General features: G+C 49.8%; 1 protein-coding gene and 1 pseudogene across 3 annotated transcripts in view; both read left to right on the plus strand.

Moving 5' to 3' along the window:
* Positions 1-16,329, plus strand: part of ITIH5 (inter-alpha-trypsin inhibitor heavy chain 5) — a 58,529-nt gene that overhangs the window by 25,448 nt on the left and 16,752 nt on the right. For all 3 annotated transcript variants that reach the window (XM_016136401.2, XM_016136403.2, XM_016136402.2), the window contains 2 exons: positions 9,768-9,937; positions 10,633-10,749. In XM_016136401.2, coding sequence (XP_015991887.2) covers positions 9,768-9,937; positions 10,633-10,749 — 287 coding nt within the window. The remainder of the gene's footprint in view (positions 1-9,767; positions 9,938-10,632; positions 10,750-16,329) is intronic.
* Positions 6,227-6,345, plus strand: LOC118608917 (annotated as a pseudogene).

Consider the following 16,329-nt stretch of genomic DNA (forward strand, 5'->3'; position numbering starts at 1 on the left):
CCCGTGTGATATCATCCTAATTTGACATTAAAAAGGAAATTTTAGTTTCAGGCACAGAAAGACTTTTGTGACTGAACCAGTGCCTGGTTCATTGCTGACGAGTACCCCACACTCAAGATTACAAAAGAGAGAGAGAGGGTCAGCGTTGGCTCTTAAAAATAGTTCTAAGAAGACAGCCTATGGAATGGGAAAAAAATACTTGAAAATCATATATCTGATAAGAGTCTCATGTCCAGAATATACAAAAAAAAATTCTTATAATTCAAACTCAAAAAGATAAACAACTCAATTAAAATATGGGCAAAGCACTTGAATAGACGTTTCTCTAAAGCAGATACGCAGATGGCCAATGAGCATCTGAAAAGATATTCAAGACCATTAGTCATTAGGGAAATGCAAATCAGAACCACATGAAATATCACTTCACACTCACTGGGACGGCTAAAATAATAAAAAAAGAAACAGAAACGGAAAATGAGTTTTGGCAAAGATGTGGGGGATGTTGGAACCCTTGTATATTGCTGGTGGGAATGTAAAATGGTGTAGCCACTGTGGAAAAGTTTGACAGTTCTTCAAAAAATCAAGCGTGGGTTTCCCAGACGACTGTATGTTTGATTTCTCTCAGCATATGCGCAAAAGAATTGAAAACGGCTACTGAAATTCTTGAACGTAAATGTTCGCTCCAAGCACTAGCCACAGCAGCCGAAAGGTGCCAACGATCCGAACGTCCGTCGGTGAATGGACGAACAGACCACCGTGGCGTGTCCACACGGTGGGACGTCAGCCCTCCACGCCAGCGAATGAAGCACCGTCGACACCGGCCACGGCGTGGGGGACCCTTGGCCACGCGACGCTGCGTGAGAGAAGCCGGGCACGGAAAAGCCACGTGGTGCGTGATGCCGCTAACGCACACTGTCCAGAGGCATAAACGCACGGAGCCGGAGCGCGGCCCGGTGGTCGCCGGGCCTGAGTGCGGGGTGGGGGCGACTGCTCAGGGCCATGACAACGTTTTGCAACTGGATAGAGCATGTCATCGTGAGCGCGCTGCATGCCACCAGACTGGACACTTCTAAGTGGGCGATTTTGTGTCATGTGACTTTTACCTCAAAAACATTAAAAAAAAAAAATGCGTTTTAGGCCGTTAGAGCCCTACCGCCTCCGGGGGCCCTGGAAGTGGTGTGTACTGCGTTCTCCGGGGTGAGCGCCGCCTCCTTTGGTAGGACGAGGGGGGCTTCCGCCCACGGCTCGCTTTGAATTGCTTCACTCCTGTGTAAGCTTCTAATAAAACGTTGACCTTCCAATAATCCTAAGAACCGAGGACACTTAATTGGAAAGACAAGAACTGCTTAAAATACAATTTCATCCCCTTCATGTTGGAAGGTGAGGTTGGGGACCCTGCAGCCCCATATCCTGCAAGAAAAGTCACCTCTGACTGGAGACACACTGTGTCTTGAACTTCAGGAGACGCCCGAGAAGGCTTTCCGTTGAATCTGTTCGAAAGTCATGTTTTCCTTTGTCGGGTCTGTTAGCCTCAGGACTCTGCGTTCCGTTTCGAAGGTTTTCTTTGGATTGTAGTCTAGGTACCCAGCATGGTGCCGGCACTAGGATGAGTATTTGTCACTTAGGAATAATAATTGCGGGCAATGAAAATGCCGTTGGGGTTTCAACCCTTTTCTGGTGTAAGGTGGTTCATTTTGGGTGTAGCTCTCGCTTTGCTTTCCAGAAGAATCAGGAGACAGACTTTGGCTCTAAAACACTCGTCGCAAAAATCTGGACGTCTTCTTCCTTTGCTAGGATTGCCGGATGACATTTGAATTTCAGATAAACAGCCTAACCCCGTGCATTATATGTGACGCCCTTACACTGAAAAAGGATCGCTTGTTGTTTATCTGAAATTCCAGTGTGCCTGGGCATCCTGTCTCACTCGCCAGATCCGGCAGCTTCATCCTGTCCAAGGGCTGCCTCGCGACGGTCACTCGGCCAGTCCCAGTTCCCGCGTCCACCCCGCACCCCATCCCCGCTCTGCAGCTGGAAGGGCATGGCCCCGTTCGGCCTCTGCACGTTTGCCAGGAAAGAATCTGGTGGTTACTTGAGGGTTTTTCCAGGATTGTCCGGTGCAGAAATGATTCAGGTATGAATCATTTGGCTCCATAGTTGGTTCGGTTTTGTTTGGTTTTTAATACCGAGATAAGAAACCATGTTATTTTGCTTGTTCTGACAATGGCTGTAGGTCAGTCAGGGCCAGCTGCGAGTAGATGACTCAGAGAGACCCGGGAGGGTGACCTTCTCTCTTTAACTTGACATTGGCGAGCAACCTGCTCTTCTCCGGGAGGCCTCACCCTTGCTTCCTTTTTCTTGCCATCTTAGTTCGGTGCGCGAGGCAGGGTGTTGTCTGGGCATCTGGCACTGTCCCCCAGAGCCAAGGCTGAAACCGGAGGTGGCTGGGTCAAGGGCACGTGACATGGGTTACCGAGAGCTTGTATCACACGCGCCAAAACACTTGCAAGACGACCCTCTCGGAGGGCTCTCCGACCCCTCTGCCAGCCGCATGCCGCCTGCAGGGTGGGTGCTCGGCGAGCTTGTCTGGAGCTCTCGCCACGTGCCTGGCACTGGACCAGGTGCTCGGAAGCTGACGGTGTCCACTGCCTTGTCACTGCCCTTGAAGAGCTTAGTGTCGGCGATTGTTAGAAATTAAAGAAAGTCTTCAATCACGGTAAAAAGCACAGAACGTCAAGCTGACCGTCCTAACCGTTGCTGAGCGCACAGGTCGTGGCGTTGAGGTGGGTCACACCGTTGTGCGCCCCGTCCGCAGGACGCATTCGTCTTCCCAAACCGAAGCTCTGTCCGTGCTGCGGCAGCAGCCCTGGTGCCCCGGGTCCTGGCCGCCGCCACGCTCCACATACCGTCCTCGAGCTTCGCGCACACCGTGGCACGTGGCCGGATCGCCTCACTTTCGTGGCCAAGCAGTATTCCCTTGCGTGTCTAGACTGTGTTTCGTTTATCCGCTCACCTGCCAAAGGACAGTGACGTTGCTCCCACCTCTGGGCTGCTGTGAGGTGGATCTATAAAGTGTCACCCAGGTTTTCTCAACGACCGGGCCGTGTCTTCCTGCATGCGCCAAGATGGCGCAGAGGTGTTTTAGGGAACCCTCTCGATCTTATACTCCTTCGTGCTCTGGCACGGCTCTGGACGGGCCTCCACTTGGTTCACTGTCAAGGACTTAGAGCAGGTAGGGGTCGAGGTCTTCGACGGAGATGAAATGACATTGTGGGGGGATAATGCATGTTTTTAGCAGGTCAGTGCGTTTAGAAAGTGCGAGGTGGTTGCTCTTGTTTTCACGCATGGCTCTCGTGGAAGTCAAGCGAATAAGAGGAAAGAGCATCGAGGAAGTAGTGAAGAAAGCTAATTTGCTAAGAAATTTGGGCAAACACCACTTAGCTCTCAAGTGACCGAGTTGCATTGGAACTCCTCCAGCTGTAACTTTGCATTGTTATTCCATGCCGCATGCTGCTGCCATAGCCATATGATGCTATTTCCCCGAAGGACATAAGACACCAAATACCAATATAGGGAAGAAAGCCCTCTTCTGGTAAGAAAAATATATATAATAGGGGACTTAAGACGGTATTGAGCCAAATTCTTTCTCATCTTCGTGGCCTCAAATTTACCACTTTTTCCCCCCTGAGACCTAGCCGATAGTTGTTTTAAATCAAGGTGTAAAGAATATACATTATATCGGTCCCAGATGTACAACGTAATGATGTGATATTTGTACGTATTGCAAACTGATCACCACAATAGTCTAGCTAGCATCTGGCACCATGCATCATCACAGAATTTTTTTCCTCGTGGCGAGAACTTTTAAGATCTCCCTCAGCAACTTTCCACTGTGCCTCAGAGTATTGCCACCTGCAGTCCCTGTGCTGTGCGCTCCGTGCACGTCACTTCTGATCCTCTGCTGATTTGCTCGAATTAGGACTTTATGGCTACCATCAAGGGCCAGTTGCCCAATTGTCCGTGGTATTTTTGGCTGCCCCGTATTTGAGACATCTCCCCACTGGAGCCCAGGTGAGTGGGTTACGTAAACAAACATAGAACAACAGTTCGGCCCCTTTTCCAAGGGGAAATGAGCAGGCAGTGTTTGTTTGGACATCTTTTTGCAAAATCACCAGGTGTTGGCTGCTTTTTTCCAACTGCAGGCAGCCCCGGGGGCCCACAGGAAGCCGAGGCCAGGAAATCTCTCTGCCAGTTCACCCAAAGGGGCGTAGCTTCCAGCTGATGTCCTTGACCGTGGTTCCTTGCACCTAATCTTTTCACCTTTAGACACTTCGCGTAGCAGTTGGCTTCCTCTTATCCCCGTGTGGTCGTCTAGGGGGAGAATGTTTATTTGTGAACAACATCCATCTTCTAGGACAAAACGGAGGACATACTTTTTGTTTTCTTCACCCTTGACACAAAATACATGCAGCGCCTGTCACTACAAGACAGACTCGGCGGGAGGGATGTTTAATCGCTCTTGTCTACATCGCTCTTACCTTTTGTTGGGTCCTTGGAGAGTGTGATGGAGGCTATGGACGGTCTCTCCAGCAAAAAAAATAAAAAATAAACATGCCTGCTTTCATGCAAAATTCTGTGTATAATTTCAGGGAACCCTTGGGAAGCCACTAACCATGTTATGCTTTATCAAGGTTGTTCTCTGTGTAAACATTCTTGGGTTCCCGTTAGGATGTTTATTATGATGTGCCTTTGTTTCCTCCGCAAATAATGAATATTCATTTCTGCTGCGCTCTCAGTGATATAGACAAACCTGTTACGAGAAAATGTAAAGTGTATGTTTTCGAAGAGTATTTTAAACTCGTGAGTTGCCCTTTATCCTAGGCAGAGAGTACTAGAAGCTCCTTCTGAAGGGGAAGAGGTTGCGGGGCTAACGTGTGTGGAGTACCTACTGTGTGCTAGGAAATGGGCTCAGTCCCTTGAGCGTGTGATCTCTCCTGATTCGGACATGGTTCTACGATGCGGATTCTCCAGTTTAACAGACGTTGAACTGAGTGAGGCTCGGAGATCCTAAGTCATTTAGAGTCTATCAAACTCTAGAGCCCAAACTCAGTATTATGTGGCCTCTAAAGTCATGCATATTTTCTCGTTCGAAAATGCTGGGTTTTAGACAGGAAGAGAGCAGCATGGGAATGCCACCGGCGACCCGAGAAGCAGGGACGAGGGATGGAGGGAGCCGTTAGTGACCATCCCCGAGGACGCGCCGGAGGCGGCTGTGTGCGACTGAGGTCGTCTTGCACGAGACCCCCGCTGCCTGGATCAAGACTCAAGATGGGGACGGCAGGAGAAGACTCTGCCTCCTCCAGTTCGGGGCAGTTTCCGCAGCTCACGCCCCAGCCCGGCCCCGACCCCGAGCGGGGGACGCAAGGGAGAGAAAACCAGCAGGCGGAGCAGACACGCAGGTTCCCATCAGGAAAGCAGGTCGGCGTCTGGCTGCTCTGGCCCGAGCCCAGCCTCCCGTGTGCTCTTCATCACCTTCAGAGCCCAGCCTGCGACTGCTGACTGCCGGGGGCCCCGCTCGCAAAGGCCCTGGGGCCGACGAGCTGTTCCGTGACCTCAGCGCCGCAGTTCGCCGTCAGGAAACGCAAGAGCATCTGTCATTCTGCTTTGGCATTTTTTTTGGTTGGTAACGGTCAGGCAGCCTACACACTAACCTCATTGACCAAAACGTTTTTTTTCTTCCTCCAATAAATAGAGGATTTCATTTTTTAGAGCCATTAATCTGGAATTTTTCCCAGCCAACTTTTTTTTTTTTTTTTTTTGATTGAGAGTAGAAAATTCACGGGCCACATCGATTCGATTGTCTGGTTCTTAGTGGGTAGAAGTCGGCCTTGGGAGCTCGGTCTCTTGGTGAGTGACCAAATCGGGAATCAACCCACAATTTGGGCAGATGAAATAAGCCCATTTAGAGGAATCTCATGAATTTGCATCAAGAACTAGCAACCATCAGAGGTCAATAGGAAACCAAATAATAATACACTATCCTTTCTCATGACTTATATCAAAGAGCCTAGTCAAATGAATTATGAAGAGAGAAATTATACTTTTTAATCCTCAGTACTTTCATTCAGTCATGAATGGTATCAATTCAGGGTCGTTTTAAAGAGCATTTCAATGAGAGAGATTTGAAACAAGAAGTAGGTACAGGATAACAGCATAAAGAGTCACATCTGTCTACAGCCATGCCGCCCAAAACACGCCCGATCTCGTCTGATCTCAGAAGCTAAGCAGGGTCGGGCCTGGTTAGTACTTGAATGGGAGACCACCTAGGAAGACCGGATACTGTAGGCAGTAAAAAAAAAAAAAAAAAAAAAGACAGTCACATCTAATTGCAGTTAAGTAAAATGTTAAACTTGGAGACCTTCTAGACCCGGCCAGTCACATCCATCTAAGGCATGTGGCCAGTGTCTCTGTGCAGGAGCCGAAAGCCCCTGGAAGTCTTGCTACAATACAGCTTTCTGAGTCCTATCTCCAGAGTGTCTGCGTGGGCCCACGAATTTGTGTTTCTAGCAAGTCCCCGGGTGATGCCGATGCTGCTGATCCAAGACCGTGTGTGACAGCTGCTCCACACCATCCCTGCAGGTGACTGAGTCACCCAGGGTTGGCACAAACGCTTCTGAGGGGCTGAGTCGTGAAGGCGGCCTCGGCCAACGGGCCATCTTTCTCGCCACTTCCTGTCGCCGCGTGAAAAGTGCTTGCTGCTGACTCTGTCCCTGGGTTGAGGTCTATCCTGCTACCCAGCTCCCAATGACTTTAAATTTTTATTTTGGAATAGACATAAGATTAAGCGTATGCATCTTTGTGTGTGCAGCTCGATGAATGCTTACTTATGTATACACCCATACAACTACATCCGGGTCCAGACAGAGTATTCCCACCACTCCAGGAGGCGGACTTAGACTCTTTCCCAGTCAGTCCTCACCCGCACAGGTAACCACTGTTCTACTGCAGTTACCTCAGAGGAGTAGTGCTGCTCCTTGACCTTATGTCAGTCCGTGGAAGCTGGGAGAATGTTCTTTCGTATCTTGTGCTCTGCTCAGAATGACTAGGAGGCTCAGCCACGCTGTGCACGGCAGTAGTTCTTACCTTTTCGTTGCAAGTACTGCCCCGGGTTTGACATGTTGGACTGTCTTACACTTAGTCCCCGGGTCCTTCTTCTGTTCTGTACATGTTTCAGGTTCATGATCATATGAGCTCAAAAGGCTGCTCCCCACAAATCGCAAAGGCACTAAGCACGTTGCATAACTGAATCTTTTCCAGAGCGTGGGTTTGGTAGACTATTCATCCGTTTTACAGATGAGGTCACCGAGGCCTAGTAACTCGCCCGAAGTCCCGCAGATGATGAGGCAGAGCCAGGGACAAGTGCAGGTCCTTCTCATTCCCTCGCGGTCCTGAGTTCTCAGCGAGGATGTCCTCGTGCCTGTCATCCCCGGTGCTTGACCAGTAACCACAATGGAAGAAGGACTAGTTCAAGTTCAAGGACTTTTCTATTTTCAGCCCCTTTTCCTTCCTCCCACCATCTATTGGTTCCAAAGCATCACCTGCCAGACAGGTGAACTGGGCGCTGGCGCTCATCAGTGTGCCTCTGAGATCTGCCCAGCTCTTTTGTCAGGTGAGCACAGCTGTGGGAAGCACGTGACCGCCCAGGCAACTGCCATTCTGCAGGAACGAACTCTCCTCCTGGCCAGCTCTGTGGCCGCTCCCCAGGTTCCTGCCCCTGAGAAATGCAAGTACCAGGAGACTCGGTTCTGCCCTGTGGTTCCTGTTAAGGTCACACCAACATTGTCTCTGTTCTATTAAAGGAAACGTTTAAGGTTCCTTTGTCTTTAACTAGTAATAAACCCTTAGCAGAAGGAAGTTTATTCTTAAATACAAATCACCACGCAAATTATCCTTTGTTTCCTTTATTTTGCTAATTAGGGATGGAAAATTGCTGGTCAGCTCACTCCACGGTATCACCTCTAATAGATTTAAAAAGATGGTCAGATGCTTTGCAGCCATTTTCAGTTTGACTTTGACTCAGTGTCTGGATAAAAAGTCTCCATATACAGTGATGGTTATGAATGGTTATGAATTCTCCATTTTATTTTCATATTCTTTATGATGTACGCAGATCTCAAAAATCTGGGTTTCTGTTGCTAAACGTGCAGACATGAGGCCGTTTGGATTTGTAAAGGTGGGTAGTCCACGAAAATAACTCTATATGTGTCCCAACAGGAAGCGAAGGTCAGGCTTGAAAAATGGGATGTGCGTGGCTTAATCTGTCATCTCGCTGCTTTTTCTTAAATCATATAAAATCCACTTTTCTATTTATCTTTCTGGGATTATAACTTATATCCTACGATTCATGCTGGGGAAGCTTTAGGAAAGGTGTTTTTGTTGTTTTGTTTTTTTAAAAAAATATGGTATGGCAACCAAAGGATTGATGGGGAAATGGTGTTCTTTGTGGAGGAGTTCCATATGGAAGGAATGATAGGAGTGACAAAATCAGAAGCCACGCTCTTGCAACTCTGATGCAGTAGTGGACCTAGACAAACATCAGTGCTTGGTAAAACGATGAATGAGAGTGGGCGAGGAGCTCCCGTCGTGGGTGATCCGACTGGCCGCACCGGAACCCACCGCCAGTCTCACACCCCTGAAAGTAGGCGCCTAGATCTACGTACCTTCGGACGCGATGAAGTCGTGCGTCCTCGGCATTGCCTGTGAGGTGTCCTTGCAAACGGCGTTGAACCTGGGTCTAACCAAGCCTCCAGCTCCACCTGTCAGAACACCAGGAAATACGGGGGACCGAGCTGTGGTTCTCAGCCATGACTGCACATTAGACTCGCGTGGGGAATTTTAAAAGTCTCGATGGCGGGGCTGTGTCCCAGACTGATGAAACGGGCTCTGGGCCTGGGCTTCAGTATTTTTTCTAGATGTTATAGTATGAGCCAAGGTTGGAAACCAGGGGAAGAGAGGGAAAAGTTGAAAGGCAGGGCAAGAAAACCATCAGGAGATGCAGAATGTGAGAAGCTCTACGGGACAAATGACCCGCGTCTTACAACACAATTATGTCGCAGTGGAGAAAAGGTGGGGACCTGAGAAACATAACCCAAACGTGATGTCGGGACTTTGTTTCGGTCCTAATTCCAATAAACCACAGCCATTCCAATGCATTTTCTGAAGCGTCAGGAAAATTTAAATGTAGACAGGAATTGCACCATAATAAAGCACTGAGCATTAATTTTATTACTTGTGATAATGGTCCTGTGGTTATGTTAAAAAAAAAAAAGTTCTTAGAGAGTCATGCTGAAGTATTTATGGATGAAATATGACATGTAGGATTTGTTTTAAAATATTCTAGCAAAAAACGGTGAGGGGATACATAAAAACATGCAAAAGATTGCTAAAACGTTGATAATTATCAAATGGTTGCATGAAGTTCGTCTTATTCTACTTTTATGTGTTTAAAAATTCTCATAAGAAAATATTTTGTAGGAGGCATAAAGGTGAAATATATGATAATATAGCTCTTGCATTGTGACATGCTTTTCTCTCTACTTTTGTGTGTTTAAATATTCTCACCAGAAAAGATTTAAAAGGAGGCAAAAGGGGAAATACGTGATTGCATATCTCTTGCGCTGTGATACATTATCAGTACAAAGTCCAGGAAGTTCGTAGAGAATACAAACCTTTACGTATTCAAATATACAAAAGTTGTATTTTGTTTACAGACGATACTGGGCCACCTCCTTCTACCGTTATCAACCAAAACGAAACTTTCGCCAAAGTCCTTTTTAAGCCAAGTGTGGTACAACAAGCGAAGATCGCCCAGAACGGCATTTTGGGAGATTTCATCGTTAGGTACGATGTCAACAGAGCGCAGAGCATTGGGGACGTCCAGGTAAGGGGTTCGTCGCTCCTGTTTGATTCGTTTAGCTGCACTCAGAACTGGGGATTCCGATGCTTCTCTAAGGGAGACGGGACTTTCCGATTCTTGGGAATTCCGTTTTTACCCAAAATGAGACTCCAAGGAGCCTGGTGGTGTCCCTTTGGTGGGGGCCGACGGTGGCTCGTTCCTACTTCAGCAATCTGGAGACCGAATGAATCTACAGACTTCCCGGCGATGTCTTCGATGAAGTTAAAATTTTAGTTCTTCTACAATTTTAGCTAAGAGAGACAGGTCCCCTTTGGGTCTGGTCGTGCCAGAGTCAGGGTAGGAATATTAGGGCGTACTGATGTGGAATGTGGACGGCGTTGACGTCCCACCGTGTAAGGCGCTTGGTAAAAACCGGATAATGAAGGAAGCCGGTTTCCCAAGTGGGGGGGGGGCAGGGACAGCGGATGGATAATTAAAATTGCATCAGTCAACACAGTCGGTACGTTTTTAAGGGGCGATTTTATCCTTATGCAGATTACATTAGCAATTCTTTCTCTCGGAGGGGCCGGGCCCGGGATGCGCGCCCTGGGTCTGGAGCCTGACCCCACACGCAGTTTCGTGCTGGCCTCGACTTTCGGGGGTTGCGCGGCCCGTGCGTCTCCGCTCGTCCTCTGCCTGTCCCCGGAGCTCCCGTCCTGACCTCGCGCTCCTTCCGCCAGGTTCTCGACGGCTATTTCGTGCACTACTTCGCGCCCCGAGACCTGCCGCCGCTCCCGAAGAACGTGGTGTTCGTGCTGGACAGCAGCGCCTCCATGGTGGGGGCCAAGCTGCGGCAGGTGGGTCCCTCCCTGCGCTGTCGCCCGGGGCGCCGGCGGCCTCCGCGGGGGCCACGCGCCTGCTTCGCCTCCGGCCGCTCCCGCCCATCTCCTCGCTGGTCCGCATAAGCTGCCATTTCAGCAGAGTGGATTTTTTTTAAAAAATTCAATTCATTCTTATTTATTTTTAAAATTTTATTTTATTATTGGTCTCAAGTGTACAGTGCGTGGGTTAGACATTTATATAGTTTACGAAACAATCCCCGGTTGCTCTCTCCCCTCTGGGCCTCCACCCAGCCATCACCTGACTGCTGTCTGTGCCCCCCGTCCCCGTGACCATCCGTCAACCCCTAATTTGTCCTTCTTTAACCTTTCGCCCCTTTCTCCCAGGCCCCCACCCCCTCCCCTCTGGCCATCACAGATTGTCCCCTTTATTTGTGAGTCTGTTTTTGATTAGTTTGTTCTTTTTGTACCTCAGATTCCACATGTAAGTGAAATCATACAGTATTTATCTTTGTCATTTCACTGAGCATAATAACTTCTGGGTCCATCCATGTCATTGAGAATGGTAGAATTTCATTTTTTTTTTAATAGCTGAGTAATATGCCATTGTATTTATGAACCATAAATTTTTTATCCAATAGTTTGTTGATGGGGATTTATGTTGCTTCCATATCTTGGCTATTGTAAATAGTGCTGCTATGAACATAGGGGTGCATAGGTCTTTAAAATTATTATTTTGGTTGTCTTTAGATAAATAGCCAGAAATGCAATTGCCGGGTCAAAAGGTAGATCCATATTTGATTTTCTGAGAAACCTCCAGACTGTTTTCCAGAGCGGCTGTACCAATTCGCAATCCCACCAACAGTGCGTGAGGGCTCCCTTTTCTCTACATCCTTGCTGACACTTGTTCTTTGATTTATTGATGATGGCTATTCCGACAGGTGTGAGGCGATATCTCACTGCATCTCCCTGATGATACAGTGGTTTTTAGGAGAGCGGAGGGAGGTATATCAGTACCCGGTGGTGCCCTGAGCCGTTTGCATCTGGCATTTCCTGGTTCTGGTCCTGAGCTCAGCGGGAATATGGGCCGGGAAGCCCGGACTTAACCAGCTTGGGGACGACACAGGGCCCCGCCCTGCCGCCCAGGTTGCTGGTACGTGGCTGGGCGGTGTTTTCTCTCCCACGTGCTTCTGCTGACAAATGTGTTGAGAGACGGCTCTGGTCAGCCAAGGTTTCTGCCTCCCAGTTTCAGTTTGTAAAACTTCTCCGTGAGGGGGAAATTGAGAGGAGCCCCCCGAACATGCGATCGGGGAAGACCTTTTTCTCATTGTTTGCACGCTTAAAGCATCGACACCAGCAAACACACGTGTCCTCGGGAGCGTTAAGGAAGCCGCGTGTCTCGTATTTAATAAACGTTTTTCTTTGCTCAGGGTCTACGTGATCAGAGAAGATGCTTTCTCTTTCTTTTCCCTAACGCGTGCAGTTAGAGTTACCGCCGGCACCTTCCTGCCGTGCGGCTTGGCCGAGGGACCGGCTCCGGCATCCGGCAGGGGCTAATGTGCCATCAGCAGCTGTCTTTCCTGCCGTAACCTTCCCAAATTCATTTTCATGGTCCGCGCCGTTCTCTGCCGATCCTGGATTCCCACGTAGCTTTTGGGAGGTTGTCTTCCTTTCCTTGTTTAGTCACCAGTTTTGGAGGGGGAAGAGCACGCGTGCTGCCTCTCATCCGTGATCGCCGAATCGGGGTGAAGGGGTGGCGGACGCGTGGCCGGGGGGGGGGGGCTGGCGTCCGAGTGCTGCTCGGGCTTCGTTCGCTGGCGTATTCCACGCCCGGGGCTTCGGTTTCTTCTTCGCTGTCCCGAATTGGGCTTCTGAGAGCTATGTGGTCATTTAACGTGTGACCTCATAGGTAGGTCGTCTGTAAGTGCCACGGATTTGGGGACCATCTTATTCTTCATCGTTACGGCACACATTCCCAGCTCCTAGCTCTGTGCTCAACACAGCGTAGGTGATGATTTTTGCTGAAAAACACACCAGCACATAAACATGGAGTGCAGCATGCATTTTCAAGGCACACTAGCTACCACGGAGCCACTAGCACGTACCAAGAGCTCTGAGGGTTTGACGTACATTTTGGGTTGAGGCAGTTGTGATTTACCTAAACGAGGTCATGTTTAAAAAGTCTCGAGGATCCCCGAGTGAAGGCATCGTGTGGCTCCCGCAGAAAGAGGAGATGGACGCTGGAGAGCTCCGAGTACCCCCACAGCGTCCGCTCAGGTTGCGGGCCACGTCGGCTTCCGAAAGCATCAGGGAGACTCGCCGCCCCCCCCCCCCGCCCCTTCTAGATCATTCCCTGATTTTGCACTCAAGTCTGGACGAGAGATTGGAGGACTTTCTCTGTCAGAGGCGAGATAGGGTCCAAAAGGAAACTCGACCGGCAGCCGCGGGGTCAGCACTATAAATCAAAGCGCGTTAAGCGAGAGGACAGCCGCGAACCGCGGCCCCGCGGGGGACAGTGCCGCGAGCTTCCCGGAACGCCGTCCCCTCAGCTGCCGACGGGGGCCGCAGCTGGCAGCAGCCCCCCAGCGCGGCCGGGCCGACGTCACGGCCGCCGCTCCTCGTGCAGGACACCCGACTCTCCCTCAGGACCCGTTCTGGGCTTCGACCCCAGACGTCAGGTTCTCAGAGAAGGCAAGAAAAATCAATTGGAAGCTGTGGGAGAGGTGCTGGGCGTAGAGGACGCACAGCCGGATAAACAAGGCCGAGTCTTGTCTTCCAAGGGGTCCAGAGGAGAGGGAAAGTCATGTGACGGTCGTGTGCAAAGCGCTCCTGTCACAGGTGTGGGTAACCTCCGGCCCTCGCACAGTCGGGGTGGCGGTCGGTTCTCCTGAGGCGTGGAGCGGGGGACCCCGAATGCTCCTCGGAGGCGAGGTGGTCGAGTTAGTCTTCAGGGTCTTCCGGAGGGTGGTTGAGCAGCGGGGAAGGGAGGCGGGAGGCCGGAGGAGAGCGCGTCCACGAACAGCGTCACTCCTCAGTCGCTGATGGAGGACCTCGGCATTTCGCTGGGGACCCAAACATGGGACAACCCCATGTCGGTCCTTGAAGACGGGACACGGTTTTCTTGGCAGGGAAAGAGGGGGTGACTTCTCGGTTGCGGAAAAACGCGAAGAAAGGCTTGGACCGCGTGAACGCGTCCTTGCCGGAGCTGCTGGGGCTGTCCCGTGCTGGAAAACGTGAAACCCTCCTGCCGTCGGCATTGAGAGACGCGGCAATTGTGGGGTGCGTTGCGAGTGCACGGCTGAGCCAGGAAACACGCGAAGAGCGCCGCAGATTGTCGGGGCGAGGGGGGGACAGGCGAGCACCCAGCTCGACAGTGTCCCCGCGAGAGGGGCCCGAGGGTCCCGTGCCCACGGGGATCGGGGCTGGGCGCTTCGCCCTCCCAGGGCGGAGGTGAGTCTGAGCCCTCGCAGGACGCCGGCCCCCTAGAGGGACTGTCCCCTCACTGAAAGAGTGGGCAGAAGGCGACACCCTCCGTCTCGACGCTGGGCCCCGGCTCTGCGGTATTGGTCCCCCACCACAGAAGAGGATGAGTGTGACGCACACGAGAAAGAAAACGTCATCGAAGGTCCTTCCCAGCCCCCGACATCTGGGCTCAGCGTCTCCCCGCCGCAGCAGCCAAACCTCGCTCGCCAGGCTCCCGGCGTCCCGAAGACCGCGAGGCGTGGGGGTGCCCTCGCTCGCTCCTGCGTGGAGGGCGGCTTCCCTTCTTCGGCACGTGTCTTACACGCACGGCGCACGGGTGCTGACAGGCCGGGTTACTTGCACAACCGTTCCGTTATTCGCCGTGTGGCGCGGCCTGCGCGCGGCCTCGCCGTAGCTCTCTGCGATGTTCTCGGTGGTGGTCCAGGCCCGTCCCTGGGGTTTAGAGCGAGAGGCACGGGGAACGGGAATCGTGAGAATGCATACGTCAGGGAGAGCCGAATGGGTCAAAGGACAGCCAGAGAGTCAGACACCAAACAACAACAACAAAAAAACAAAAAACAACGTGGAATGAAAGGAGCAGGGCCCCAGGATCCAGACAAGTCTGAGGCTGAACTTGAGAATTCAGACCGGGCACTGGGGACCGACGGCTCAGCCGTGCTGGTCAGCAGACGTGTCAGAGCGTGGATGAAGGATGCCATGTGCAGAGGGGATCTGTGAGCTTGGGCGGGCTGCTCTTGGTTTACTTCCTGTTAGAGCAGGAAACGTACCTGCAGATGGCTGCCCGGAGCCTACGGAAAAAGCTGGTAGGGGTAGGTTCTTGGCTAGAGTCTAGGGCATGGGATCGACGGTGAGGACAAATCCTGATGAGGACTAACCTCCCTATCATGAAGAGAAGCGAAAACCAGATGTTTTGAGTCTTGAGCTATTTACACATCGAGCGTGAAAAATGGACGTGCTTAATGCTTCCTGAAGAGAGAAAAAAGTGTTCGTGGCAACGAGCTTTTGGAAAACTGGACAATGACATCATTAGGCTGACGTTTTAACACATCTGTCAAACCCAAGTCAAAACATTAGGCCACGAACCTTAACGTTAGCCAGCAGGGCAATGCGAGGGGAGTTTGCTTCTCAAGTTAGAATAATGTTACCCAACCACGAAGGCTAATGAAATCTAGTCAAGTTTACATTGCAAAACATGTCCTCATATCCAAACCGATTCTGACTATTTTTTTTTTTAGGTAAGGCTGAATTTAGCCAGAATTTAGTCTTTCACGAGCATTCTCTTTTAAAACCAACCCAGAAGTAATTAAATTAGATCCAAACCGTTACAAAAAGATGCTTTTCTCTAGCTTGGGAGAAACCACCATTTTATGATTTTAAACAGGTTGTATAAACCTATGGAAGTGGGTCCTCATCGGAACCGGAGTCGAAGTATGATCTGACACAGCACTGCATTGAAAGAGCCTTTGAAACCGGAATTCGAACAGTAAATGAAATTATAATAGCTTTAGGATAATACATTTTTAAATACAGGAGCCCTGTGATTTTGCTTACTTTAGGAAACACATTCTTTATAATAGTATGACCATCACAACATGGAGACCGAAGAAACAGTGTTTTCTTTATTTAAGTCCTAGGTGAAATTTCAAGTTGATAGTTAGCATTTACCGAACTAACTAGAAATATTGGAAGATGTGATGGCTTCTATCCTAAATTTTCCATTTATATAAATAAAGCTTATTAGTTTCTGCTCTTTTCGAAAAGAACATTTTGACCAGTAGAGAAAGAGTTTCTTTCAACAAGATTCCTCAAATTTGACTGAGACACCTCTTTTGGATACTTCGTTTCTTATATTATAGTTTAATATAGTTTTTTTTTTTTTTGCTAGATTTTTTTGGTTGCTATGTCATATAACAGTGATACAGACACAGATATATTACAGAGAAATGGTCTTTCTCACTCAATTTATCACCTGGCTCCAAAGCTGGGATTTTAAAACATCTGATTACTCGGTAGGTCTGTTATGATAAGATTTCAGAAAACTTTCCTTCAAATCATCGAGAGACTCATAGGGTATAAATAGAAGGTTCTGCTACTGTTTACAGAGTAAGCGTTTAT

This window comes from Rousettus aegyptiacus, unplaced genomic scaffold (genome assembly GCF_014176215.1).
Source record: "Rousettus aegyptiacus isolate mRouAeg1 unplaced genomic scaffold, mRouAeg1.p scaffold_m13_p_10, whole genome shotgun sequence".
Lineage (NCBI taxonomy): Eukaryota > Metazoa > Chordata > Mammalia > Chiroptera > Pteropodidae > Rousettus > Rousettus aegyptiacus.